The sequence below is a fragment of the Vipera ursinii genome (assembly GCF_947247035.1).
Source record: "Vipera ursinii genome assembly, chromosome: 2".
Lineage (NCBI taxonomy): Eukaryota > Metazoa > Chordata > Lepidosauria > Squamata > Viperidae > Vipera > Vipera ursinii.
The window spans coordinates 293,781,349-293,808,848 of NC_139513.1; the positions used below are offsets into that span (position 1 = coordinate 293,781,349).

The following is a 27,500-nucleotide window of genomic DNA, read 5'->3' on the forward strand; positions in this document are numbered from 1 at the left end:
CCGGAAAAACACACACACACACAGCCACAACCCGAAAGAAAGGCCTGAAGGAAGGGAAGGGCGGCTTCCCTGCTGCCGGCGGGATCCCCCGGGGCCAAACTCCCCACCGGCACCGGCCGCCGCAGAGCCCCGAGGTTCCGTCGTTAAGTGAGACGCGGGCCGGCTGAGCTCCGGCCCCCTTGGGCTGAGGAACTTGGGAGTCTCCGACGGGCCAATCGGCTCGAAGACCCCTCGCATCCGGTCTCCTGCTTGCCTCGGGGGGGTGGGGTGGGCTAGAAGACCTCGGAGGTCCCCTCCAACTCTGGCACCCCGTTCCCCGGGTGCTGGGCGAGACGGAGGGCGCTCAGGGAGAGAGCCCAGGTGGCCTGTCCACACGACGCTGGAGTCCAGCTGCGGCCAGTTAGGAGACTGAAGGGATTGGGGAGGGGGCTTCCGATTCCCTGCTGGAGGTTAGGCAGCGCCTGGAAATTTAAATAGCGTGTAAAAAAACAACAACCTGGTTAATAATTGCACACTTTGTCTTTAAGGCGTTTGAGGACATTTCAGGCGCAGGAATTAAAGAGCTGAAGTCTGACCTGCTTTTTGCTTTACCAGCATACAGAACTTTTCCTCTTCTCGAACAGGTTCACACGGCTGCGCTGGACCTCTTTTCCCTCCCCAGCTCGCCGACCTCACCCAGGACACGCAGAAAGCCCCAGGAGATGGGAGAGAAGACTCCTCAGCCTATGACCGCAATTAAGGCCAATGTTTCCGTTACTAAGCCAGACGTTTGATCAGTGAATTTTGGCCCACTTTGCTTTTCTTTGCCACAGTGGAGTCACTGCGGTTGCTAAGTTAGCAACCTGGTTGTTAAAAGAATCTGGCTCCCCCGTGGACTTTGCTCGTCAGAAAGTCGCCAAAGGGGATCACCTGAAATGATACACTGCGACCGTCGTAAATATGAGTCGGTTGCCGAGCGGCTGAGTTTGGATCACCCGACCGGGCTGCTGCTGCTGCGATGGTTGCAAGTGTGAAAAACGGACGTGTCGCTTTTCCAGTGCTGCTGTAATTTTGAACGGTCACTAAATGGAATGTTTTAAGTTGAGGGCTAACCTGTACTATATTTTATTCAAAATGCCCTGAATCCGAGATTGAAGAAAGAACTGGAGTTGAAAGGCATATTTGTCATTGGTTCACACGCTTAAATGTCAGAGCAAAGCTCCAATTAACATCCTTGTAATCCCATTTAATTTAGAAGTGTTCTTGCAAATTTAAGACGTATGTATGGACTTCCACACTCTGAGCCCCCTAGGCAGCCTTTGAAAAAAACTGATTTATACCAAGTTCCACATGGGAGACGCATTTAATAGTTCAGGGATCTGGGATGCCAAAGGCAGCTGGCCATTAAAAGACAGCAAAGAGCATTTTTGTCTGCATCTGAATGATTGCATTCCAGATTCAATACCTCCGGAAAGCAAGCTATCCATCAATGGCCACACACATGCCACGTTGATCAGCCTCTGGGATTACAGCTAGTGTGTAATTAGTGAGTACAGCTAGCCATCGTTGTTTTATTAATGTGCAGGCATATTTTAAAAATCATGTTATGTTTTTCTGTGTATTTAAAATAAGCTCAATTAAAAGTGTGTTTGAAATCTGTGAAGTATAATCTTGCCGAAAAACACATTACACAGAAAGTTAAGACCATTGTATAAATTTATAATGAAGAGCAGATGTGTGTTAAACTAGTTTTATTTGTAAGTTACATCAATGTTTATTCCCGAGCCATTAGTTTCTGCTTCTTCAATTTCTTTTGGGATATCTGAAAAAAAGAAAATGAGACAAATCAGTACCAATTTGCAACAATCATGTACATTTGCAGAATATTACAATAAGCCACTAATGAGCCACACAATGCACTTACACATCACATTAAGCCAGAATTATTCACATTGCTAGCTTACAATGAACAAGCAAGCATGCGGGGCAACCAATCCCAGTTGGCTTTTTATGGAAATCATAGAACATTCACAAATCAGGAGTTAATATATTTATATGCAAAGGAGGATCCCTGGCTATTGATTCTTGTTACAAGCTGAATTCCTAATATAAGGCGTATACCCCGAGCATGCTGGAGAATTTAAAAAATGGACATTAAGGTTCTCTTTTGATGTTAATGTATGAAATTAAGAGATTTTTAAATTTCTATTAGACTTCATACACTCACCATCTTTGAGAACCTTTCAGTCAATGTTTCCAAATCTTATCCATTTTAAAGTGCGGACTTCGACTCCCAAAATAACCCAGTCAGCACTTGGGACTGGGGCATTCTGGGAGTTGAAGTCCACATGTCTTAAAATGGCCATAGGTGGGAAACACCGCTGGAGGCTGTTGGGACCACCAATCGAATCGCATTGCACTTTATACACGGAAACCTTTAGTTGACTATGAAAAATACTAAGAGTCTGAATTCGTGTCCTGTCTGGGTGACTTTGGGCCAGTCAATCTCTCAGCCTGGCCCACCTCACAGGTTGTGGTGAAGTTAGGAGCAAGGAGGAACACGAGGCATGGCTGCCACCTTGAATTACTTATAAAAATGAAAGGTAAAATAAATATCTGCAGTGGCAAAGACATGAATAATAAAAATATTTTAAGAGCTTCACCCGAGTCAACATATCTAAAACAATGTATTTAAACAGGCTTTAACGGGTGAATTTTTGATTCCACACATGCTAAGAAAAGTTTATTCCTTTCAAAGATTTGTACAGCTGTCTGTCTTATAAAGAAACTCTGGATGGCTGTCAATTGAACCTGGGGGCGGCCTTACCTTCTTCTTCTGAGCAACTTCTTCTTCTGGCTTAGGGACAATCTGCTCCTTTTCTGTGAGGATCATCTCGATGTGGCAGGGAGAGCTCATGTACGGATTGATGCGCCCGTGAGCTCGGTAAGTGCGCCTGCGCATTTTGGGGGCCTTGTTAACCTGGATGTGCTCAATTACCAGCGAATCAACATCCAGACCCTGGAAAGGGGGGGGGGAGAAAAACATTTCGGAAAGCTCTCTTTAAAACGTGGTTCAGTTTAAAAAACCGTGCCTCTTCTCGAAGCCCAGGCACAACTGCCCTTTCGACAACGCCTCTTAATTCCAGCGGGTGGCAGCGGAGAATCCGCACTGATTCCAATTACTTCAAAGGTCCCCATGCCCACGATGGCCATTAAAACCTGGAGGCAATTCTCCTTCATCTACCCGGCAAGCCCTCCGCCCTTAAGGTCAGCTGTGCCCCATGGAGACCTTCCCTGCCTCCCTTATAAACAAAATAGTTCTCTTTGCTTCCCACTCAATATCCTGGGATCGTTTCACTCGCTGCGCGAAGCAAAATTCCAAGTGGTCTCTGACTTACAACCACAGCCGGAGCCAGAATTTCTGTGGCCAAACAAGGCGGTGGTGGCGAGCTGAATCGTGCTCACGTTTTTGCAAGCTCTTTTGCCAGTCAAGCAGATCCCTGCGGCAGGTCTTGAGTGGCCCTTTAAGCAACTCTGGCTTCTCCCACTGACTTTGCTTCTTGGAAGCTGGCTGGGAAACCGCCTGACTCGTGTGTGTGTGTGTGTGTGTGTGTGTGTGTGTGTGTGTGTGTGTGTGCGTGTGTGTGCGCACACACAGCAATTGCAAATGCAGGCCCACTGCCTGGCTTCTGCTCCCCTCAGCCTGGAGGAAGGTGATGGTGGTGGTGGGTGAGCGCAAGGACAAGTCGCTTTTTTCAGTGCCGTTGTAAATGTGGTTGCTAAATGAACGGTTGTAAGTGGAGGACTACCTGTCCCCGTCCTAGCTTTAAGCACTGCGGTTATAAAGAATCTCAAATACTTTCAACCGAGAAAGACCTGAGAAAGAATAACCCCCTTCCTAGTCTCTCTTTGCTCTCCAGAGTTGATTAATAGCATCACCCCACAAGAAACAAGGGATGGAAACTGTTCAAGGAGAGAAGCAGCCTGGAGCTAAGGAGAAACTTCCTGGCAGGGAGGACAATTAACCAGGGGAACAGCTGGCCACCAGAAATCGTGGGCGCTCTGTCACTGGGGGGCGGGGGGGGGTTAAGAAGAGACTGGACTGAGATGGTCTAGGTCCTGCTGTTCAAGCAGGGGGCTGGACTAGAAGACCTCTAAGGCCACTTCCTGCTCTATTCTAATTCTAATGCAAAACAAAGGGGAATCTCCATTAGAACGGAGAATGCTTGCTAGAAACTCGGTTCAGAGTACTAAATGCACCGGTTTGCTTTAACTAGATTGCAAACCCCACCTGTCCCAATAATAATAATAAGTTGGAAGGGACCTTGGAGGTCATCTAGCCCAACCCCCTGCTCAGGCAGGAAACCCTATACCATTTCAGACAAATGGCTGGCCAGTCTCTTCTTAAAAACTTCCAGTGTTGGAGCATTCACAGCTTCTGGAGGCAGGTTGTTCCACTGGTTAGTTGTTCTAACTGTCACGAAATTCCTCCTTAGTTCTAGGTTGCTTCTCTCCTGGATGAGTTTCCATCCGTTGCTTCTTGTCCTGCCTTCTGGCGCTTTGGAGAAGAGCTTGACTGCCTCTTCTTTGGGGCAGCCCCTGAAATACTGGAAGGGGGCTGTCATGTCACCCCTGGTCCTTCTCTTCGTTAAACTGGACATCCCCAATTTAGCCTCCAGTCCCCCAATCCTCTTTGTGGCTCAATATAGTTAGCATTACCCGAAAGCCGGCATCAACCCCCAGGCATCATCCAACGTTACCTTCAGCTCAGCGTTGCTCTCAGCGTTTTTGAGCATGTGCAGGAGGAACTCGGCACTCTTTTTCGGCCAACGGCCCTGGGTCCAACCCCACTGCTTGGCCTGCAAGAGGACAAATTTGCTGTCAATTTTCTTTCCAGTAAGGAGGTTCTCGAGCTTTCCGCTTTTACGGGTTGCTCAGAAGTAATCTTATTTTCACGGTTAATCCAAAGGTGTCCTAAGAAAGTCATCACAGCAACCCTAAAAATGCCTAAGGGAACCCAGACAAGGCTTTAAGTTCACTGCATCCAAACAACTGGAGAATCTACTTAAATTTTGCCAAGGTTTTATATAAAGTCCAAATAATGCGTCCGCCCTTATCTTTGCAGCTCAGGAACCAGCTCTAAACAACGAAAGTCCACAAAAAGAAAGGACAAGGCAGCTCAGAGGTAGTTTTACCACACGCACTGAGGTTTCCCAACCTTAGCAGGGGCTTCAACTTCCAGAACCCCCCAGCCAGAATAACTGAAGTTCTCGAGTCTTAAAACTCGCCAAGGTTGGGACCCCTGCACGAAACCCCCTCTATTCCCCACAACAAGCACCTCTGTGCACACACTAAAGCTTCCATTTCTAAGCAAGGTACCAGTAATTGTCGTTTGGCCATATCCTCCTCAGTAGTACTTGAAGTAATTGCTCTTTTAAGAATTTCTCCCGAAATTGCTATTATTCACAGACCTGCGCACACACACACGTCCAAGGGTTCCCAGAGCCGTACCTGCGCGCATCTGCCGACACCACCGTTGTAACGCCGGAAGGGAACGCACTGCTTCTTCAGAGTCACGTCCTTTAAGTATTTGGTGGCCTTCCGAATGTGCATCCCCTTGATGGCCTGGGCCGTCTCACGCGTGTTCTAGAGAAAAGGGAACAGGTGAAGAAGGCACACTTCAAGGGGCTGGCGATCGCTTCTGAAGCCCCGCACGGCTCGAGGCCAGGCTCCTGGAAGGATCTGGGAAGGCGGCAGGGCGCTTTGCGCGTCCCGTCGATTAGGAATGTGCACTTGGCAGACCACGGAAAAGGGCCTCCTCTATGGAATATCCTTCTCGTTGAGGTACACCTGGCCCCCACCCTTCCCAAGGCTCTCCCAAATTCAGGGTTTTTGCTGGCAGGCCTGGTGACCCCAAATGGAGCTCTCCAAGTGGTCGATCGGGTTCTTGCTGCCATCACAAGGGTGAGGATTTTACGCGGTGGGTTTTATAACTATAACGTGAGAACCAGCGGTCCTCTACCTTTCCAGCTTGGTGAACCATCAGGGGAGGGGGATGAACTTGTGCGCACAGCAGGTGTGTGCGCAAGCACAGGCGACTCCGTTTGCGCAAGCGGCAGGCAGCCCAGCCTGCCCGCCAGGCAAAGGGAGTGTTGTGCGCGAGTGTGCCTGTGCAACTGGAGCCGCGGGAGCGCTCGTCTGCCGCTTGGGCGGCCCAAGGATGGGGGACCCCTTGTGTAAGCTGCCCGGAGTGCCCTACCTGTGAGTTGGGCGGCCATCTTTACTTAGCAAAATGAAAAAGGGGGCAGAGAAGACCCCTGATCGGGTCAGACGGCAGGGCCAGAACCACCGGACCGAAGCCAAGGGAGAAGGTTCAAGGCAGGCATCAGGACAGCTCTCAGCCAGTGGAACAGGCTGCCTCATGAAACACTGAGCTCGCCTTTGCTTTAGCTCTTCAAAAAGCAGCTGGGGAATTAATTATCTGTCAGAGATATCCTAGTGGATCCTGCGCTACAGAGAGGGATGGACTACATGCCCACTGCGGTCCATTTCAATTTTATTTAAATCTCTTATGATGCACGGCTGTTTTTCAAAAAACCACGTGGATTACAACAAAGCCACCAGATATTGTTGTAGAATAAGTGCAAAATTGTTTTGCTAAGCAACTGCTCAGACGCTCCAGCCTGCTTTTATGACAAATCCAAAGGTATCCTAAGCTGATCTTCACTGCAGTTGCGACGTATGTCCCCCCCCCACTCCTCAAATAAACAACCGTTCTCCATATTAGTCGATTCCAAGAACTTCAAACAGGCAACCCAAGAATCATTATTAACTGGTTGCCCAAACAAAATCAATAAAGGAGGTGTAACATTAAGAGTTTTATTTTATTAGAATTTTACCTCTTTTATTACTTTACAAATAACTCAAAAGGCAGCAAACACACATTCTTTTCCCCTGTAACCACCACCCCGTGGAGATGGGCTGAACTGAAGAGGAGGAGTGATCCAAAGCCAGCCAGTCGGCTTCTGGGCCTAAGGTGGGAACTAGAACTCACAATCTCCTGGTTTCTGGGCCGGCGCCTTAACACTACCCCAATTGTTTTGCCTCCAAATCAACAGTGGTGGAAGATATGAGGAAAGCCGAAGTAGCAAAAGCCCGGAAGAGCCACTGCTGTGGTAGCCTTGCCCCCTGCCCACGATGGAGAATCATCTCCTGGGGCCACCCCACCCAGCAGGTCTCTGGGGAAGAAGAACCAGGCCTGCCAGTCAGGGCAGAGCCTCCGGGGACGGGGAGCCCGATGGCGCCTGGCAAAGGAGGGTGGAATTAGAAGCTGACTATTAAGAGCCGTGAAGGCGCAGTAGCTAAGAGCACAGTCCTGCAGGATCATTCTGCCGACTGCCGGCAGTTCGATTCTCACCGACTCAAGGTTGACTCAGCCTTCCGTGGTCAGTAAAACGAGGACCCAGACTGTTGGATATGCTGATGCTGTAAACCGCTTAACGAGGGCTGAAAAGCCCTACGGAGCGGTACATTAAGTCTCAAGAGCTACTGCTACTCCCGAGACCAAACACAATCTAATGCAACCAAGTCCCATCGAAATGCAGGCAGTCCTCAGCTTACAACCATCAGGTTCAATGTTTCTGCTGCTAAGCGAGACAGTTATTGGCCCGTTTTGCAACCCTTCTTGCAACAGTTGATAAATGAATCGCTGCAGTATTAAATCAGTAACCTGGCTTTTCGCGAATCTAGCTTCCCCACTGAGTATGCGTGCTAGAAGGTTGCAAAGACGATCACATCATCCTTGGAAATATAAGCCAGTTGCTAAGCATTCAAATTTTGAACATGGGGATGCTGCAACGGTCGTGAAGTGTGAAGAATGGTCATAAGTCAATTTTTCCGGTGCCACTGTAACTTTGAGCAGTCACTAAACAAATAGTTGTAAGTTGAGGACTACCTGCAAAGACACCTACCCACCCCTCACGCCGTCAGAGGCAAGGCCCAACTTGCATACCTTGAAATGGACCCGAAGGTTGGATCCCCTGGACTTGCAGGCTACAAGAAAACAAGCAAAAATTAACACTTTTTTGTCCCGTGACCAAAATCTCCGAAGTAAACTCTCGAGAAAGTTAACTTACATTTTGTGGGATTCTCTGGGTCGAGTGAGTAGCGGACCATTTTCAAAGCTCACCTAGGCAAAATTGGGAGAAAAAAAATGTGCTTCAGACTTGAAATAGTAAATGAGCTATTCCGTCTTAGGCCGCTGGAAAAAAAGCTGCTCAGAATTCATAGTATTTTCATTATTTACATCCAAAGGTGTCCTAAGATAGTCATCCTCGCAGCCTCGGGTTTTACCCCAAAGAACACCCTATCCTGCACAGCCCCCTGACAATTCACACACAATGTAAAATTGTAAGATTGATAAAAGAATTGTAAAACTGTAAAATTCCAGTCTCGTTTATACCTCAATTTGGTTATCCTGGAATCAGAATTTTTAATGCAATGGATTGAAATGTTACACTTTAGTGCTAAACAGTTATTATTTTTCAGATCTTATTTGAAATGCCAAGCCAATAGAAAATATAATTAAAATTATAACACAGCTTAATTGGCACATTCTGCTAGGAAAAACCTGCAAAACCGAGCTTGGATTCTGATGATTTGATGGATCCATCCATATAATTTTCTTGAAACAGGTTTTTTGCCAGTTTTCTTTCAAGTTTTTTCTTTGGTTCTTAACAAAAAAAATTCCAACAGTTTTACTATTTGTTTGGAGCCTCCCATCGGAGTATTAAGTCCATCCCTACTTCCCCTTTTGAGATCAGCCAAGGTAAAACTACTTGGAGTCAATGTTAAGCTAAACTATGATTGTGTGGTTTACTGATGGGGGAACCCGGCATTGTCTTAGCTGCTTAGCAGCTAAACTATTACACTATAGTTTCACCCTCTGCAGCCTGTTATGCAAAGACCACGTCTGTATCGGATCAACTCAGATTTAACATACTGTGTGATTTACATTACAGCCCAAAATGTTTACCTTCCGCCACAAACCAGTCCTCTCTCTACGTAGGAAACCAGTTCAATGTTGGGAGAGATCTGTACTGCAAAACGTACCAATTCCAAGGAAAGACTAAATTTATTTGTTTTTTATCCCTTGAAATTTCTTCTTCCCCATTAGGGCCGTGGCACCTACGACCCCTCAGGCCCACAAACCAGCACGTGAGAAACACCCAATCCTCAGTTTCCTAGAATCAACGAAAGCAACGACTGCACTTGTGCACCTTTAGCCCTTTTTCTGCCGGAGAAGGATGGCAAAATCACGGCGTTTCCCCCCTTCCTAAATTGCAACTTTCAGTCCAGAGCGAGCACTACTGGAGAGCTAAAGCGCGTGGAAAATTTATTTTTTTTTTAATTTTAATTCCATTTATATCCCGCCCTTCTCCGAAGACTCAGGGCGGCTTACAAGCTTAGCAGTAGCCTTCATTCTATGTATATGCCTGCTTATTAGGGCTTTCACACACACCCCAAGCGGCATTATTACAAAGTCAGCTTAATTGCCCCCAACAATCTGGGTCCTCATTTTACCTACCTGGGAAGGATGGAAGGCTGAGTCAACCTTGAGCCTGGTGGGACTCGAACCTGCACTAATTGCAGGCAGCTGGGGTTACTTAAGGAGGCATCAGCCCACTGCTCCACCAAGGCTCTCATATCACATTAAAGGCTTCTCATATCACATTAAAAATAGAATAGAATAGAGCTGGAAGGGATCCTGGAGGTCTTCTAGTCCAACCCCCTGCTCAGCCTGGAAACCCTGTAACATTTCAGACAGAAGCCCGGCGCCCTCGCTTCGCCCCAGGGAGGTCCGCGCCGGCGGCTTCGGGGGCGATGCGAGCGGGAACTAGGCCTGCATCCCTTCCTCTCTGCGGCTGCTGCAAAATGATCCCTCCGTGGGAGGAAAAAAATGAACCGCAGAAATTCCCCCCCCCTTCACAAACGGAATGGTTCCTTCCACCGCCTTACATCCGGGGCTCTTTTTCCTAATATTTCTCCCCCCGTTCCCCCTTCCCCCTAGGTGGAAATACCGCCGCGGGCGTCCATCTCCAGCCCTTCCCTCTCCGTGCGGGCCCGCTTCGGCGGGGCTCGTGAGCGGATGGCGCCCCACGACCCCGGATGAAACCGAAGGCCCGGCGCAGCGCCATCGTGCTCACCTGAAGAGGGCCGCTAGCGCCGGGGAAAAGGAAGGGCGGCGCCTTCTCGGGGGCGGCGTGTGCGTCACTTCCGAGTCTCCCGAGGTGACGTCATTACCCCGCCGGAGCGGACGTCTAAGGGATCGTGGAGCAATTCCCTCGCCGAGAACCAGGCGAAGGAGGGGCCGCGCACCTTCTTAGGGATAGGCGCCTTAGTGGCGGAGGCTGCAACGCTGGCGTTTAATTGATCGTGGTTTGCTGTTCTCTGATTAGCTCGCTTGCGCTACACTTTCTAAAGGAACACTTAAGCTGCAATGAATTTAGAAAAACTGTAGGGGGGAAAATCACAGCATTGCTGTAGTCAGCAGTGCTTCTCCACCTGGGTAACTTTAACGGCTCCCAGAATTCCCCAGATAACCCTAACCCAGAAAATGCCCCACCAACTCAGGGGTCTTCCAACTTGGCCCTTTCATAAAAGGGCCAGGTTGGAGGACCCCTGCACTAACTAACCCGCAGAAGGCCAGTTAATGAATCCAGCCATCTCACGTGTGTGCCATTGCACGTATAACACCGTTGCACGCCGCTTTTTATGTAATAAATGCACAGTAGCATTTGTTGTCAGCTGCGAAGTCGTGTCCGACCAGTGCTTTTTTTGTAAAAGAAAAAGCTGCCGGAACTCACACATGTCATACAACCTGCCTTGCCTACCCTACAAGGTTCCTTCCAAAAAAGGTGCTGGAACTCCATTCTGAGCGTTCTATGAGAAAAAAAGCCCTGTGTCCGACCCATCGCGACCCCATGGACCACGTTCCTCCAGGCCTTCCTGTCCTCTACCATCTTCTGGAGTCCATTTAAGCTCACGCCTCCTGCTTCAGTGACTCCATCCAGCCACCTCATTCTCTGTCGTCCCCTTCTTCTCTCACCCTCAACCTTTCCCAACATTAGGCTCTTCTCCAGTGAGTCCTTCCTTCTCATTAGGTGGCCAAAGTATTTGAGTTTCAGCTTCAGGATCTGGCCTTCTAAAGAGCAGTCAGGGTTGATCTCCTCTAGGACTGACCAGTTTGATCGCCTTGCAGTCCAAGGGACTCGCAGGAGTCTTCTCCAGCACCAGAGTTCAAAGGCCTCAATTCTTTGGCGCTCAGCCTTTCTTATGGTCCAGCTTTCACTGCCATACATTGCAACTGGGAAGACCATAGCCTTGACTATACGCACTTTTGTTGGCAGGGTGATGTCTCTGCTTTTTAGTGTGCTGTCTAGATTTGCCATGGCTTTCCTCCCCAGGAGCAAGCGTCTTTTAATTTCTTGGCTACAGTCCCAATCTGCAGTGATCTTGGAGCCCAGGAAAATAAAATCTGTCACTACCTCCATTTCTTCCCCATCTATTTGCCAGGAATTGAGAGGGCCAGATGCCATGATCTTGGTTTTCTTAATGTTTAGTTTCAACCCAACGTTTGCACTCTCCTTCTTCACCCGCAACAAGAGCTCTTTAGTCCTTCTTCACTTTCTGCCATTAGAGTGGTATCATCTGCATATCTTAGGTTGTTGATGTTTCTTCCGGCAATCTTAATTCCAACTTTTGATTCATCTAGCCCTGCCTTTCTCATGATGTGCTCTGCGTATAAGTTAAATAGGCAAGGCGACAGTATACAGCCTTGCCGGACTCCTTTCCCAATTTTGAACCAATCGGTGGTTCCGTGTCCAGTTCTCACTGTTGCTTCTTGGCCTGCATATAGGTTTCTCAAGAGACAAATAAGATGGTCTGGTATGCCCATCTCTTTAAGGACTTGCCACAGTTTGTTATGATCCACACAATCAAAGGCTTTAGCATAGTCAATGAAGCAGAAGTAGATGTTTTTCTGGAACTCCCTAGCTTTCTCCATGATCCAGCGTATGTTAGCAATTTGATCTCTAGTTCCTCTGCCTCTTCGAAATCCTGCCTGTACTTCTGGTAGTTCTTCATCCACATACTGCTGGAGTCTACCTTGTAGGATTTTAAGCATAACTTTACTAGCATGAGAAATGAGTGCAATGGTGCGATAGTTTGAACATTCTTTGGCACTGCCTTTCTTTGGAATTGGAAAGTAAACTGATCTTTTCCAATCCTGTGGCCACTGTTGAGTTTTCCAAATTTGCTGGCAAATTGAGTGTAGCACTTTTACTGCATCGTCTTTTAAGATTTTTAATAGCTCAGCTGGAATACTGTCACCTCCACTAGCTTTGTTGTTGCTCAGCTTTTCTAAGGCCCACTTCACTTCACATTCTAGGATGTCTGGCTCGAGGTCAGTGACCACCTCATTGTGATTATCAGGGAAGTTAAGCTCATTCTTGTATAGTTCTTCTGTGTAATTTTGCCACCTCTTCTTAATCTCTTCTGCCTCTGTTAGGTCCCTGCCATTTTGGTCCTTTATCATGCCCATTTTTGCATGAAACGTTCCCTTCATCTCTCCAATTTTCTTGAAAAGATCTCTAGTCCTCCCTATTCTATTGTTTTCTTCTATTTCTTTGCATTGTTCATTTAAGAAGGCATTCTTATCTCTTCTAGCTATTCTTTGGAATTCTGCATTTAATTGGGCATATCTTTCTTTTTCTCCCTTGCCTTTCGCTTCCCTCCTTTCCTCAGCTATTTGCAAAGCTTCCTCAGACAGCCATTTTGTTTTCTTGCATTTCTTTTTCTTTGGGATGGTTTTGGTTGCTACCTGTTGTACAATGTTGCGAACCTCTGTCCATAGTTCTTCAGGCACTCTGTCTATCAGATCTAATTCCTTAAATCTATTTGTCACCTCTACTGTATATTGAACAGGGATATGATTTAATTCATACCTGACTGGCCTAGCGCTTTTCCCTACTTTCTTTAATTTAAGCCTAAACTTTGCAATGAGAAGCTCATGGTCTGAGCCACAGTCAGCTCCTGGTCTTGTTTTTACTGACTGTATAGAGCTTCTCCATCTTTGGCTGCAGAGCATATAGTCAATCTGATTTCTGTGTTGACCGTCTGGTGATGTCCATGTGTAAAGCCGTCTCTTGGGTTGTTGGAAAAGAGTGTTTGCTATGACCATCGTATTCTCTTGACAAAATTCTATCAGCCTGTGCCCTGCTTCATTTTGTACTCCAAGGCCAAACTTGCCTGTTATTCCAGTTAGCTTTTGGCTTCCTACTTTAGCATTCCAGTCCCCCATGATGATAAGGACATCATTTTTGGGTGTTAGTTCTATAAGGTGCTGTAGGGCTTCATAGAACCGGTCAATTTTTTTTTATTATTCCATTTATATCCCGCCCTTCTCCGAAGACTCAGGGTGGCTTACAAGCTTAGCAGTAGCCTTCATTCTATGTATATGCCTGCTTATTAGGGCTTTCACACACACCCCCAGCGGCATTATTACAAAGTCAGCTTAATTGCCCCCAACAATCTGGGTCCTCATCCTCTTCAGCACTGGTGGTTGGGGCATAGACTTGGACTACTGTGATATTGAATAGTTTGCCTTGGATTCGAACTGAGATCATTCTGTCATTTTGAGGATTGTATCCCAGTATTGCTTTTCCTACTCTTTTATTGACTATGAAGGCTACTCCATTTCTTCTGAGGGATTCTTGCCCGCAGTAGTATACCTGATGGTCATCTGAATTAAATTCACCCATTCCTGTCCATTTTAGTTCGCTGATACCTAAGATGTCGATGTTTAGTCTTGTCATCTCTTGTTTGACCACGTCCAGCTTTCCTTGATTCATGGATCTTACATTCCAGGTTCCTATGGAGAAAGAATCTTTACAGCATCGGACTTTCCTTTCACCACCAGACACATCCACAGCTGAGCGTCCTTTCGGCTTTGGCCCAGTTGCTTCATTCTTTCTGGCGCTACTAGTACTAGCCCTCTGCTCTTCCCCAGTAGCATATTGGACGCCTTCCGACCTGAGGGGCTCATCTTCCAGCGTCATATCGTTTTGCCTTTTGGTACTGTCCATAGGGTTTTCATGGCAAAGATACTGGAGTGGGTTGCCATTTCCTTCTCCAGTGGATCACGTTTTGTCAGAACTCTCTGCTATGACCTGTCCGTCTTGGGTGGCCCTGCACGGCATAGCTCATAGCTTCATTGAATTACGCAAGCCCCTTCGCCACGACAAGGCAGTAATCCGTGAAGGGGAGCATTTATTTGGATCTAGTCTAAAACTAAACTTTTCAGGAAACTTTTTTAATTGAATAGAATTAAATAAAAAGTTCTAAAAATAATTGGATAAAAATAGCTTTAAATAATATATAATGCAGAAGTTAATATTGAATCTGGCCACATCGGTAGGAAAAAATGCTTTTACTCCTTAACTAATTATTTTTCCTTCAATTAATTGCCTTGAAAATCCAATATGTATGTTTTCAGGCATACAAAAGTAAAAAAAGTAATATAACCAACAGATGGTGCTGTTTGCTATGAATCTGTCATTTTGTCATTATTCCAATAACAGTAAAGTTTTGACTTCTGCAGCACGCTTATTTTTCCATTCTATAAAAGGCAAACAGCGCAGTAGTTAGTTTTGCATTAATTTTATTTCTTCTGATTCATTAAATGTGTATTGCTTTTTTTAAAAAAGTGCCCTTAGTTGCATTATACTCAGAAACCACACAGCTTCGTTAGAAGAATGCCAGGACTGGATTTTTTCTTGGTATGAACTAATCATAACCTCCCTCGTTTGCTTTGGCATTAGTGCGTGTGATTCCTACCTTTGAGGCTTGTAAGCTTTGTTTTAATGTGATGTTATGAATCATGATTTATTTAAAAAAAACCATGGTTGAACAAACCATAGAATTTTGCAGTGTATGTGCCCAGCTACTTCGCGTTCATGTGTGTGTGTGAAATCCTATATAACAACTTCAGACTGCATGCAACTGTAATACAATTTACAGAATTCAAGTGTGTTCATTTCCTTGTTTTATGCATTCCGCTTCTCCTCGTGTTGAACAGCTACTGAATGATACCAAAGCCTCCGTTCTCTGGCCCCGCTCAACTATCCCTATAGCATTATATTTCTCCAAGTGTAGACCATGCTTTTAATTTTTTTTATTTTTATTCTTGTATGTGTATTGTTTATATTTTATAGAACCAGTCTGATCGAGTGATTAAGACACCAGGCTGGATCCAGGAAACAAGACTTCTAGCCCTGCCTTTAGTCTTGAAAGTCACCTGCCACTCCACGGTGCTTTACAACCCCCTCTGGGCACTTTACAAACAATCATCATATTTGCCCCCAACAATCTGGGTCCTCAGTGTATTGACCTCGGAAGGACGGAAGGCTGAGTCAACCTTGAGCCCCATCAGGATCAAACTCCAAGCTGCGGGCAGAGTTTGTCTGCAATACTGCATTCTAACCACTGTGCCACCGGGGCTCCAAATGGTTTCCACAATGCAGCTGGCTGGCTACATACAGGTAGTCCTCAATTTACGACCATAATAGAACCAGCTGTGATGGTCAAAAAGCAGGTCTTCATGTGACTGACCTGCTTTTATAGCTTTTTTTTCCTGAGAGGGCATTTACATTTACAGTTGTAAAGCAAACCAAGTGTTCGCTATGGACCGGTTTTGCCAAAACATGTAAGGAACAGTGGCTGGAATTGGGGATGTCTAGTTTAATGAACAGAAGGAAGAGGGGTGACAGGATAGCAGTGCTCCAATATCTCAGGGGCTGCCCCAAAGAATTTTGGGGTCAGCCTCTTCTCCAGAGTACCTGAAGGCAGGAGAAGAAGCAACGGATGGAAACTCATCAAGGAGAGAAGCAACCTGGAACTAAGGAGAAACTTCCTGACAGTCAGAACAATTAACCAGTGGAACAGCTTGCCACCAGAAATTGTGAATGCTCCAACACTAGAAGTTTTTAAGAAGAGACTAGACAACCATTTGTCTGAAATGGCCCAGGGTTTCCTGCCTGAGCAGGGGGTTGGACTAGAAGACCTCCAAGGTCCCTTCCAACTCCTATTCTATTCTATTCTGTTCTGTTCTGTTCTGTTCTGTTCTGTTCTGTTCTGTTCTATTCTATTCTATTCTATTCTATTGATTTGCCGTAATTTCAAATAGTCACTAGGTGACCAGTCATAAGTTGAGGACTAGCTGTAGCTTATGGTGAGTACAGAATCCAGACTCCCTTTCCCCTCTGGGAGATAGGCTAATCCCACAAAAGATAAATCAGTTTTACTAAAGAAAAGGTTTGTTTTTTTAAAAAAAATAGAAATATTTTATTATTGTCACTCAACCATGCTGTAAGCAATGTGTAATGCAGCCTTCTGGAAACCTCGTTGCCTTAAAATCTGGACCACAAGTCCCATAATGTCCAGACACACCTGCCTTTGGCCCTGCCGATTGGAAGTAACAGAGTTGTAAGTTAGCAGGTTAATGAATGTTCGGGAGAGAAATTCAGAAGCCAATACTACAATGACGATTTTGTCTGGTTCTAATTATACATCTGGCCATTCCATGGACTTCCCGTTGACCCCCACCCCACCCCCCTCGGTCAAAGGCTCCCACCCAGGGGTGGGGGCAAGGTTGCATTTCTAAGAAAAATTAAGTGCTCCACTGACTTCACAAAGGGATGATTGACGCAAATCAATCTGTGAACAACACAGCTCGGAGCTCCACTGAGAATCTGTGTTAGCTAAACCACAGTTAATAATCGATCGTTCCCAGTCCTAAGCGGTGGGCATGCACTCCCTGCCTTGGGGTGGGGGCAGAAGGCAGGCCTTTTCACGTCATCGCTGTACTTGTAGTCCTCTCTTGGGTCTGTTTGTGTATCTTCTGGGGTTAATTCAGAATGCTTCTTTGTTTTATGGATGCTAGAGGCGCTCCCTCTTTCTCCCTGAGGATCATTTTATAAACTCTCATTTCACTGGGACAGACCACAAGGAGATCAGGATTCAAGTCTAACTGGAAATTTGGGGTTGCTTCAAGTACAGTTCTGAAGACCTATGAGAGGCTGGGCATACAGGCTTTATTTTCACATATGAACCACGATTAATTGTCAGATGAATCAGTGGTTTATTTATTCACGATCCATTGAGTGAAAAAGCGATAAATCATGGTTTATAATCAGAAATGGCTCATATACAGGCAGTCCTTGACTTATAACCATACGTTTAGCAACCATCTGAAGTTACAACGGCACTGGGAAAAAGCAACCCACGACCGGTCCTCACTCCTATCACTGTCGCAGTGTCGCCAGGGTCACATGATCAGAATTTGGTTGCTTGGCAACCAGCGTGTCTTTATGACGGCTGCAGTGTCCTGAGCGTCACGCGATCCCCTTTTGCGGCCTTCCCAGTCGGCTTCCGACAAGAAAAGTCAAACGGGGAAGCTGGATTTACTTGAAGACTGTGTGAGTCACTTAATGCTACATGGCTTCACTTAACAACCGTGGTGAAATAGGTCATAAAACCAGCTGCTATTCACTTAACAACTGCCTTGCTTAGCCATGGAATTGTGACCCAATTGTGGTTGCAAGTCATGGACTTCTTCTACATCGCTTTAAGCCAAAACTGGGCAAACCACATTACAGTTTAAAGAACTACACAAGTTCAGTTGCTCTCACGACTAAGCAACTTCTTATTTATGCCAACCTGATCAATAAAAACTACCTGGTGTTTAATCTCCTGCCTTAGCACAGGGGTTATGCTGGCTGTGTACAGGCAGTCCTCGACTTACGACCACAACTGAGCCCAAAATTTCTGCGGTTAAGTGAAACATTTGTTAAGTAGGTTTTGCCCCATTTTACAACCTTTCTCGCCACAGCTGTTAAGTGAATCACCGTAGCTGTTAAGTGAGTCACGTGGTTGTTAAGCAAAAGTGGCTTCCCCATTGGCTTTGCTTCTCAGAAGGTCACAAAAGGGGATCCATGACTCCGGAGACGCCTACCAAGGATCTTTGGGATGAGTTTGGGATACTGCAACGGTTGTAAATATGAAAAATGGTCCTAATTCCCTTTTTTAAGTGCCGTTGTAAGTTTGAACAGTCACTAAACAGTTATAAGTCAAGGAATACCTGTGTAACTCGAAATTCAGCAAATCACCCAAACCCAAGCTTTTTCAATATTTCTCAGGAAGGTCAAAAACATCAGTATGGTGGCCTTGATTATGTCCTCAAAGTCCAAGCCTTTTGAAAAATCTGTTTCATATATAGACAACATCAAGATTCAGAAAGATTTTGAAAAAATAGTGCTATTATGGACAGAAGCCATGAATTTCAGCAACAGGGATGCAAAAGCCTTCATTTGGTTAGGAAAAAATCACCAAGATTTACAATGTTTTCACTGAAAACCGGTGGTTACTTCTGGTTTCTAGCAAAAACGGGCCTGTAGAGAACAATGGATTAACTTATTAACTGTGAAGTTCATGTAACAATTGCAAGATTTGCTTTAAGACTGCTGTGTACACTTAACAATTGCGGCAAAAAAAGATTATTCAAATGGTCCGGTCAGGTGGTGACCCACTTTATGACCATATTTGACTTAAGAATACAATTGTCAGGCTCAATTATAAGTCATAAGTTGAGAAATACCTTTTATATCTTTGCATTGTCGTTCCCTCAAAAGAAATGCGTGATAGTCTTCAACTTACGACAACTGAACCCAAAATTTATGTTGTTGAGCAAGACGGTTGTTAAGTCAGTTTTGTCCCATTTGATAACCTTTCTTGCCCCAATTGTTAAGAGAATCATTGCAGTGGTTAAGTCAATAACACGGTTGTTAAGTGAATCTGGCTTCCTCATTGAATTTGCTTGACAGAAGGTCACAAAAGGGGATCGCGTGACCTTGGGATACTGCGACTGTCATAAGAACATGCCAGTTGCCAAGCATCCAAATTCTGATCACGTGACCATGGGGATGCTGCAAAATTCACAAGTGTGAAAAATGGTCATAAGCCACTTTTTTCAGTGCTGTTGTAACGAATGGTTGTAAGTTGAAGACTACCTTGCTGTCTTTTGCTCTCCCCTAAATATATTTATTAAATCTATATTCCCCCATCTGTGTTTACTGGGTTTACTGAGGCTCTTGAAAGTCACGAGGGCTGATGTGGTCTTCCTTTTCCCCCGAGGAGGCCACTGCTCAAGGGAATTTCATCCATGCACCTGAACACACATGCACAACAATAGACAGAGGCTGCAATTTGTCAGTTCTCCCTAAATTACTTCAGGAAATTCAAGATTGTTCAAGAAGAGATGGCAAAGCAAAGAGCGTTAGCAAATATCAGGAAAGGCACACCCTTCGCTGGGATGAATCAGCTTTGCAGTTCTGCCAATCCAAATTTGAAAAGCTTTTTAAGCTTTTCCCACTTCCTAGGAACCCCTGAATCCATCTTTCAGAAGTCCTTGTTAAAACATGCCCGGCCTGTCTCAACATTGCTCGGTATGACTATATAACCTGGCAGGGAAAGTTGAAATAAAAAGGGTGAGTTTATGAATTTCGCCTTTTCTCTGAAGGTCTTCCAACATATTTTCATCCGAGTTGAACGTCATGTTTCCATCTACTCCCCTGCAATTCCCTTTTTGTCCAAATTCGGATGCCAATTTGTGGTTGGCAAACTAAGAAGTTCCTTTCATCATAGCACAGGTTTACTAACTTAACAACTGCAGCGATTCATTTAACAACTGTGGCAAGAGAGGTCATAAAATGGGGAAAAACTCACTTAACAAATGTCTCACTTAGCCACAGAAATTTTGGGCTCAATTGTTCTCGTAAGTGCAGGACTGCTTGTACTATTTTCCCATGTTGCAGCTAGCATGCCCTATCAAATTTCCTGCTATCTCCGGCTTTTTACAAATGCTTTTTCAGTCAGAGTAAGTTTGCTTCTGAGCCTGCATCAGCCTCTCGCTGCCCTTTTGAAGACCTCGCTTTATGTCTCTCTGGGGTTATTTGCAGTCAAAGCCAGCTTTCTCTGACCCTCCATTCATCCCCCCAGCCTGTTGCTCCTGGCTGTAAAATTCTTTCTCTCCATCCTTCTGAAAACCAGATTAGGTGGGGAAGGAAGGAAGACTTGGGTGGTTTGCCTGGCAACCGAGCTGCCTTAATCCTCACGTGCTCTTTATTCCTTGTTGTCTGCCTTGGAGAGAAAAGAAAAACATTGGGAGAGAGAAAAGGAGAAAACCGCAGCATTTTTTGGATAAATCAGTTGACTGAAATCAGTTCTAGAGAGTGAAAAAAAACCCCACCATTCCCTCTAAATAAAATATAAAAACATCCCCACCTTATGTTTTCCAGAGCATCCCCAGTTTGGATAGCTAAAATTCAACAATTAGCAGCTTTTAGCACCATACTTTTACTGCTTTGGATTATTTAAAATTTAACACACCTATTTTCAAGTAATTATTTCAGATTCTAAAAGCCCAAAGCATATAATATTTATGAGCCTGTTGGATTTGTTAAGTGAATCACTGCAATTGTTAAGTGAATTCCACAGTCGTTAAATGAATCCGGCTTGCCTTGCGGACCTTGCTTGTCGGAAACCGGCTGGGAAGGTGGCAAATGGCGAATCACAATATTATAAAATTTGCTTTTCGGTTCATCCTGCCCAACCACCTGCTCAGTATAGGGAATGGAGTCAGAATACGTTAATAATTAGAAATTAGAAATTCTGGTGGGTTGCTTGTCTCAGTTGAAAATAACTTGATAATACATAATCAATCAATTTGAGCAGTTAGGAGTAACTAGTCAGCCATGGCTGATTCCCCAGTTGGAACCAGAGGTTGCTAAACCTGATGGTTTTTAAGTGGGTCACACCCAATGTTGCAACCTTTTTTGCCTTGGTTGTTAAGTAAACCATTGCAGTTGTTAGTGAGTTATGCAGTCATTAAGCAAATCCAGCTTTCCCCATTGACTTTGTTTGTCGGAAGCCAGCTGGAAAAGTCACAAACGGTGATCACACGACCCCAGGACACAGCAGCTATCATAAATACATGCCCATGGTCGAGTGCCGGAATTTTGATCATGGGGATGCTGTGATGGTTGTAAGTGTGAGGACTGGCTGTAAGCCACTTTTTTCGATACTGATGTAACTTCAGATGGTCACAAAAGAAAGAAAGAAAAAGAAAGAAGAAAGAAAGAAAGAAAGAAAGAAAGAAAGAAAGAAAGAAAGAAAGAAAGAAAGAATATGGTGAACGTATCATCAAACCTCTGCCAATTGTGAATGCGAATTTGTAAAAAAGGGTTGCAACTTCAGAGATGTGGTTGCAAGTCCTGACTTTCCTGAGCAATCTTCACAAATGCCGCTGCATGTTCCCAACAAAGTAACAACAAAAAATTAAGAAAGGAGCCATGCCTTTTTTTCCTACTGGATCTATGTCTGTATAAGAACAAATTAATCTGAATTGCAATTTCTCTTTAATATACAGTAGGTAGTCCTTGACATACGAACATAATGGACCCTGCCCATTCCAGTTATATGTCGTGATGGTCATAAAACAGTCAAATGACTAAACTGATTTTACAATTATTATTTTTTTTGCACCAGATGTTAAATAAATGCCGTGGTTGTTAAGCAAACCAATGTTTAACCATGGGTGCAGTTTTGCCAAAAACTGAAGTAAATGCTGGTTTTTGCTAAAAAAAATGTCATAAAACGTGGGACGTTGACAATGGCTGTAAATGCGACCATCTTGCTAACTATCCGAAGTTTAGTCACATGAATGTGGAGGAGCCCAACTGTCGGAAGTTTGAAACTTGGTCACAAGTCCCCTTTTTCAGGTTGGTCATAACTTCAAGTGGCTGCTAAATGACCAGGTCGTACGTTGAGGACTACTGTATACTGATTAAAAAATTGACTTAGGTTTTACCCTTTGAGATAAAAACAGTGTTCTTCCGAATACGGTTTGTTGGTACAACACAAGGTCTGGGCCCTTACATCCTACCAAACCGTCAATCCTACCAAACCAAATCCCCAGCAAGGTGGGATCACAAAAAGCTGAATCAAGGCAATGGTTTCATGCAACATTTAGTGTAATGCAAGCAGTCCTTCCTTAATGACTGCCCTGTTTAGTGGCCATTCAAACCTATATGGCAATGAAAAAATAGTCTTGGTCATCATGATATAAAAAAAACTTGTTGAGACTCTAGAAAGAGTGCAGAGAAGAGCAACAAAGAGGATTAGGGGGCTGGAGGCTAAAAACGTACAAAGAGCGGTTGCAGGAATTGGGTATGTCTAGTTTAATGAAAAAAAGGACTAGGGGAGACATGGAAGCAGTCTTCCAATATCTCAGGGGCTGCCCACAAAGAAGAGGGAGTCAAGCTATTCTCCAAAGCGCCCGAAGGCAGGAGAAGAAGCAACGGATGGAAACTAACCAAGGAGAGAAGCAACCTGGAACTGAGAAGAAATTTCCTGACAGCTAGAACAATTAACCAGTGGAACTACCTGCCTCCAGAAGCGGTGAATGCTCCAACACTGGAGGTTTTTAAGAAGAGACCGGACAGCCATTTGTCTGAAATGGTATAGGGTTTCCTGCCTGAGCAGGGGGTTGGACTAGAAGACCTCCAAGGTCCCTTCCAACTCTATTATTCTATTCTATCTATATACAGTCTAAGGCTTAAAGTGTTGTGCCTGTCAGTTTTACAATCAGTCCTCTAATCAGTGACTGTTGCTGTGTCTCCACACTCACGTGTGTGATTCAGGTGCTTCACAACAGGCACACATTTAAGAGAGGCACAACATTCCTCATCACGTGACCAGCAGGAAGTTGCACATCATGGTCACAACATGTGCTTAACAACAGTGGATGATTTGTTTAATGATCTTAGGGGAACCAATGTCAGAAGTCAAGCACAGTCACACAATGTCTCACTTAATGACTATGTCATTTATGGATTGAGTTGCAGGTGCTAATAATGGTTGTAAAGTGAGGACGGCCTGCAAGGCAAGAGGAGAATAATGTGCTCCTTAATTTGCAATCTCATAAGCTCTTCAGAAATGATGGTGCAACTCATCTATAGTGCTTTTTCGTAATATTTTATTTATTTTTTGTCGGGAATTGTGCAGTTGGTGTCCAAATGGAGACAGAGAGGCTGACAAGAACTTGTGGTTTTACATAAATTAGTGTTTACAATGAATAAGGGAGGCAAACAGGAGCATCGTGAGGTAAATCAACAGAGCAGGAACAACATTACACAGGGCACACCCAGGACAAAAAAGGCGGGAAACAAGGTAACGCCCCCTTTATGCTCACAGCAACCAATCACAGCTCAGATTCCTTGGCCAGTTCTGTTTAACCAATTAGCTACAAGTCTGTGTTCTTACTTATGATCCACCCCTTCACTACTCCAGCTATTAAATTTTAAAGATCTTAACATTTTTATTTTGCATATGACATCAGTAGAGGTTGTGCAATCACAACACTATATGCAATACTAATAAAACTCATTACACATACAAACCCAAACATAAATTTAATTAAAACTGTTATGTATGCAGGCACCTGCATAGCAACAGCCACCAGGGGGCGTTGGCCTGGACAGTTTCGGCGGGAAACCTAGGGCCAACCCCATTGGCTGTTAGCTTACCTGGCCAGGTAATCACCCATAAAAGTGATACCTGAAAGTAATTGCTCTCAGAAGTTGCATTTCCAGATTCAGACATCAGGAGAAACGTGTCATAAAGGGGGGCCCCTCTTCCACCGTCCCCCAAATTTAATCAGCCTTCCCTCCAAGGCTTAGAGTCTAAGCACCTCCTTCTGCTCCCCCTCTTCAGTGTTCCCTGGAGTATTTTCTGAAAAGTTTGTAACCTCTTCGTATGTTTTATTTGGAAGAAGCCGAGGTTGCTATTCCATTGTAAGAATTAAAAAATAATAATCTTTTGCAGCCTTACAGCTCAGTGCCAGAAACCTGATATCCACCTATGGTATAATGCAAGTTCCTCAGCAAATGTGGTAATTAAAGGTATGGGTCTATTCCTCCTGCCTTTCGCAAGCAGAAATTAATTGGCTTACAAATTAAGAGGAGTGGAAGTAACCGTGCCATAAATAGCATTGGAAGATCCTGTTGAAAGCATGTTCCCTTGCTGAAAAAGATGTCCATCAATGGAAAGCACATGTGTCAGAAACCAGGTCTCCAGTATTGTGATGGATGGGTGAAAATTCATGGTTAGCAACGCTACCAAAATGCTGTTTGGATTCCCACACACCGGATTTTTCCTTCCTTCTATTTTCCTTTCCTTCCCTTTTGTGCCCTCTCCTTCTTTCTTTCCCTCCCTCTTTCCCTGCCTCCTGTCTATCCGCCCGCCTTCCTTCCTTCCTTCCTTCCTTCTTCTCTTTTTCTTTCTTTCTTTTTCTTTCTTTCTCTCTTTCTTTCATTCTTTCTTTCTCTCACTCTCCTCTCCTCCCTCTCTCTTTCCTTCTAGCCTCTCCTTCTCTTTTCTCCCACCCCTTCTTTCTCTCTCCCCTCTGCCCCAATCTTTTATTTCTCTCTTTCCTTCAGCTTTTTAAGAAACCAAGAAGAACCTTGCTCAAAGCTAATCTCCTTGAAAGGCATCAAAATTATCTCCGGGGACAGGAGTGTCGTGACCCGGCCTCTTTTAGATTCCCTTGCGGCTGGATGGCCTTGGCTACGTGGGGCAGCCTGAACTTGGACGGGAGGGAGATAACCAAGGAATCTCAGGCTAAGCTGGAAAGTAAAAAAAATAATAATCCCCCAGAGATAGACAACAGGAACCCCCACCCCCATACTACTGGTAAAAAAAAAAGTAGTACAGGCAGTCCTTGACTTAAGGCCATACTTGAGCCCAAAATTTCTGTTGCTAAGTGAGACATTAAAGTGAGTTTTGCCCCATTTTACAATCCTTTTTGCCACAATTGCTAAGTGAACCACTGCACTTGTTTAGTGACAAAGTTGTTAAGTGAATCTGTCTCCCCCGTTGCCTTTGCCTGCCAGGTCGCAAAAGATGATCCCACCACCCTGGGGCTCCTCTGCCACTGTCATAAATAGGAACTGGTTGCCAGGCATCTGAATCTCGATCACGTAACCACAGGGATGCTACGACGGTCATAAATGTGAAACGAGGTCATAAGTCACTTTTTCCCTTCGAATGGACACTGAAAGAATGATTGTATGTTGAAGGCTACCTGTGCAGCTGTCTAAACGGGTGGCCATCCTCACATTTGGCAACAGCAACCCCCCCAACCTCACCCCTCAAGGGTGCTGCTAAAAGTGTGAGGGGAACCCATTTTGCAAAGCACCCGAAGGCCAGACAAGGAAGAAGACTGATCGAGGAGAGAGATTCAACCTAGAAGCAAGGAGAAAGTTCCCGACAGTGAGGACAATCAACCTGTGGAACAGAAGTTGCCTTCAGAAGTTGTGGGAGCTTCATCCTTGGGGGCTTTCAAGGGGAGTCTGTCAGAAATGGTGTAGGTCTCCTGCCTGAGCGGGAGGGTTGGACTAGATGACCTCCAAGGTCCCTTCCAGCTCTGTTATTCTATTACTCTAAAAAAAAAAAGTTTGGGCTGTCTGCAGGACCAAACCCAAATTGCAGCCTGGATGGCTGGGGAGCTCAGGGTTCAACCGCAGCTCCCTTTCTTTGCACAAAGTTGGGTGTGGAGAAAGGACCCTCTGGCACACGCGGGGGTGGGGGGTGGGGGGAAGGGTCTCCCGGGCTGTGTTGCCACCTGGACTAGGGCGGAGTTCCCTCCTTGGCTGTTGAGAAGGAGGCGGCCAGGGCTCTTGGACTACACCGCAAGGGCGTTGTACCAAACCACAGCCCCGCCCCCTCTGCCCTCCACCCACCGAGCCCTCCTGAGACCCCCCCCGCTTCCGCTCAGGGTGCGCCTCCTCCACCGTCTCTGCTTCCCCACCGGATCCCCAGCAAGCGGCGAGCATCCCCGAGGGAAAGGCCCGCTCCCGGTGCTGGGAGGGAGGGAGGGAGCGTGTCTGCGTGGGAACGCGCTCGCGGGGCTGCCGGAGCCTGGACCAGGCGCGGGGCTTTGCCGGTCGGAGGGGCTGCCGCGGGTGGGTGTGTCGGCGCTTGGTTGAGACTTTTGGCCGGCTTCGGCTCGACGTCAGGGGGGCGGGACCAATCGGCGCCCGGGAGCGCCGTCCCCCTCTGGCCACGGGTCAGCTGACGCGCCCCTCGCCTATTTAGGCGGCCCCCCGCCCCCCCCCCCGCCCTCCCTCGCCAGCCCCGACGCCGCTGCCCACCGTGCGGCCAGGCTCCCGCCAGCCCAGCCCAGCCCAGCCCGGAGCCGAGCGGAGAGACCATGCGCGCCTGCCCCGTCCTGCTGCCGCTGCTGCTGAGCCTCGGGCGCCTGGCCGCTGTCCGGGGCCGCCGCGGAGGTAACGGGGCGCCGGCCGCGCTCGGGAGCCCTGCCGGGGTCGCCCCTCGGGGAAGGTCCGCGCGTCCTCGGAGGCCCCCGCCCGGAGCAGGCACTCGGTCACCCCGCGGATGCCGCACCCGGCCCGGCTTCTCCCGCCGCCGGTCCCCGGCGAGGCACCTGGCGGGCGCGGGAGGGGGAGGCGGCTTCCCTGGATGAGTCTCCGCTGGACCGGAGCTTTTCCCCCTCGAGGGATCCTTTGGTGGTCGGGGGAGGGATGGAAGAGGATGGAGGGGGTCGAGAGGGGGTCAGCTGCTAATCTGGCGATGCACGTGAGAACCCGCGCCGACCCGGGTCCGAGGATCGGGCGAAGGAAGCGCCCGGACCCGACCTTCTCCTCCCCCGCCGGGAAGCGCTTCCTTGGGGAGGCGGCAGCGGGGCTGTCCTGCAACTCGGGCGCGGGAAGCGCGAGGGTTGGGGCCGGAGTTTGCGGCCACGTGTCCCGGCGCGCATTCACGGTGCCGGGCGCCGGTTCTCCGGCCCGGACCCTCGGCGAGGTTGGGTCGCTTGGCCGAGAGGGGAGCTGGAGTCCCGGCAGGCCAGAGCCACCGGCGGCGGGTGCCCCGAAGGGCCGGCCGAGCCGCGCTTTGTGGGGGTCGCCAGCCTCGAGTGGAGACCCCGGGAGTCGCGCTGAGACCCCAGGCGAGCGGATCGCGTGATGTGACGTGAAGCAGAATGATAGGATCGCTTCTAAATATAGGGTAACTCTAGCAGCGCTCTTACTTTAGTCAGGTGCTTGGTGACGTCTGCCGATTCTGCTCCTGATTTATAAGTAAGAGATTCCCGATTTCAAATAGTTGAAGACCTTGGCCCAGCTAAAGCTAAAGAGGGAGACGCTAGACAGACTAGACCAGGGGTAGGCAACCTTGGCTCTTTTATGACTCGCGGACTTCAACTCCCAGAATTCCCGAGCCAGCTGGCTCGGGAATTCTGGGAGTTGAAGTCCGCGAGTCATAAAAGAGCCAAGGTTGCCGACCCCTGGACTAGACTGTCACTTGTCTGAGACGGTAGAGGTTCTCCTGCT

At 46.6% G+C, this 27,500-nt stretch overlaps 1 protein-coding gene and 1 long non-coding RNA gene across 3 annotated transcripts in view; one reads left to right on the top strand and one right to left on the bottom strand.

Annotated features, from left to right (window-relative positions):
• Nucleotides 1-1,659: 1,659 nt before the first annotated feature.
• On the bottom strand, nt 1,660-10,077 carry RPL17 (ribosomal protein L17). Of its 2 annotated transcripts, none has more exons than XM_083354824.1 (7): nt 10,059-10,077; nt 8,115-8,167; nt 7,991-8,031; nt 5,491-5,625; nt 4,740-4,838; nt 2,807-2,998; nt 1,660-1,801 (listed from the first exon to the last, which is right to left on the bottom strand). In XM_083354824.1, the coding sequence occupies exons 2-7, from the start codon at nt 8,152-8,154 to the stop codon at nt 1,754-1,756; spliced, it is 555 nt and encodes a 184-aa protein (XP_083210950.1). In that variant the 5' UTR covers nt 8,155-8,167; nt 10,059-10,077; the 3' UTR covers nt 1,660-1,753. The 2 variants fall into 2 exon arrangements, with proteins under 2 accessions (XP_083210950.1, XP_083210949.1); XM_083354823.1 differs by lacking the exon at nt 10,059-10,077 and adding an exon at nt 9,258-9,321.
• The window catches only part of LOC310635646, a 68,884-nt gene continuing 44,396 nt past the window's right edge, over nt 3,013-27,500 (top strand). The window contains exons 1-2 of the long non-coding RNA XR_014491468.1: nt 3,013-3,601; nt 3,638-3,796. This is a non-coding gene — a long non-coding RNA (uncharacterized lncRNA). The remainder of the gene's footprint in view (nt 3,602-3,637; nt 3,797-27,500) is intronic.

Bases quoted from the DNA above. Each gene is read 5' to 3' on its own strand.
- RPL17 (XM_083354824.1), bottom strand. From the start codon at position 8,154: ATGGTCCGCTACTCACTCGACCCAGAGAATCCCACAAAAT. The intron at 2,999-4,739 runs GTAACGTTGGAT...CCCCCTTTCCAG, and splicing joins AGAGCAACGCTGAGCTGAAG to GGTCTGGATGTTGATTCGCT. The intron at 1,802-2,806 runs GTAAGGCCGCCC...TCTTTTTTTCAG, and splicing joins AAGTTGCTCAGAAGAAGAAG to ATATCCCAAAAGAAATTGAA.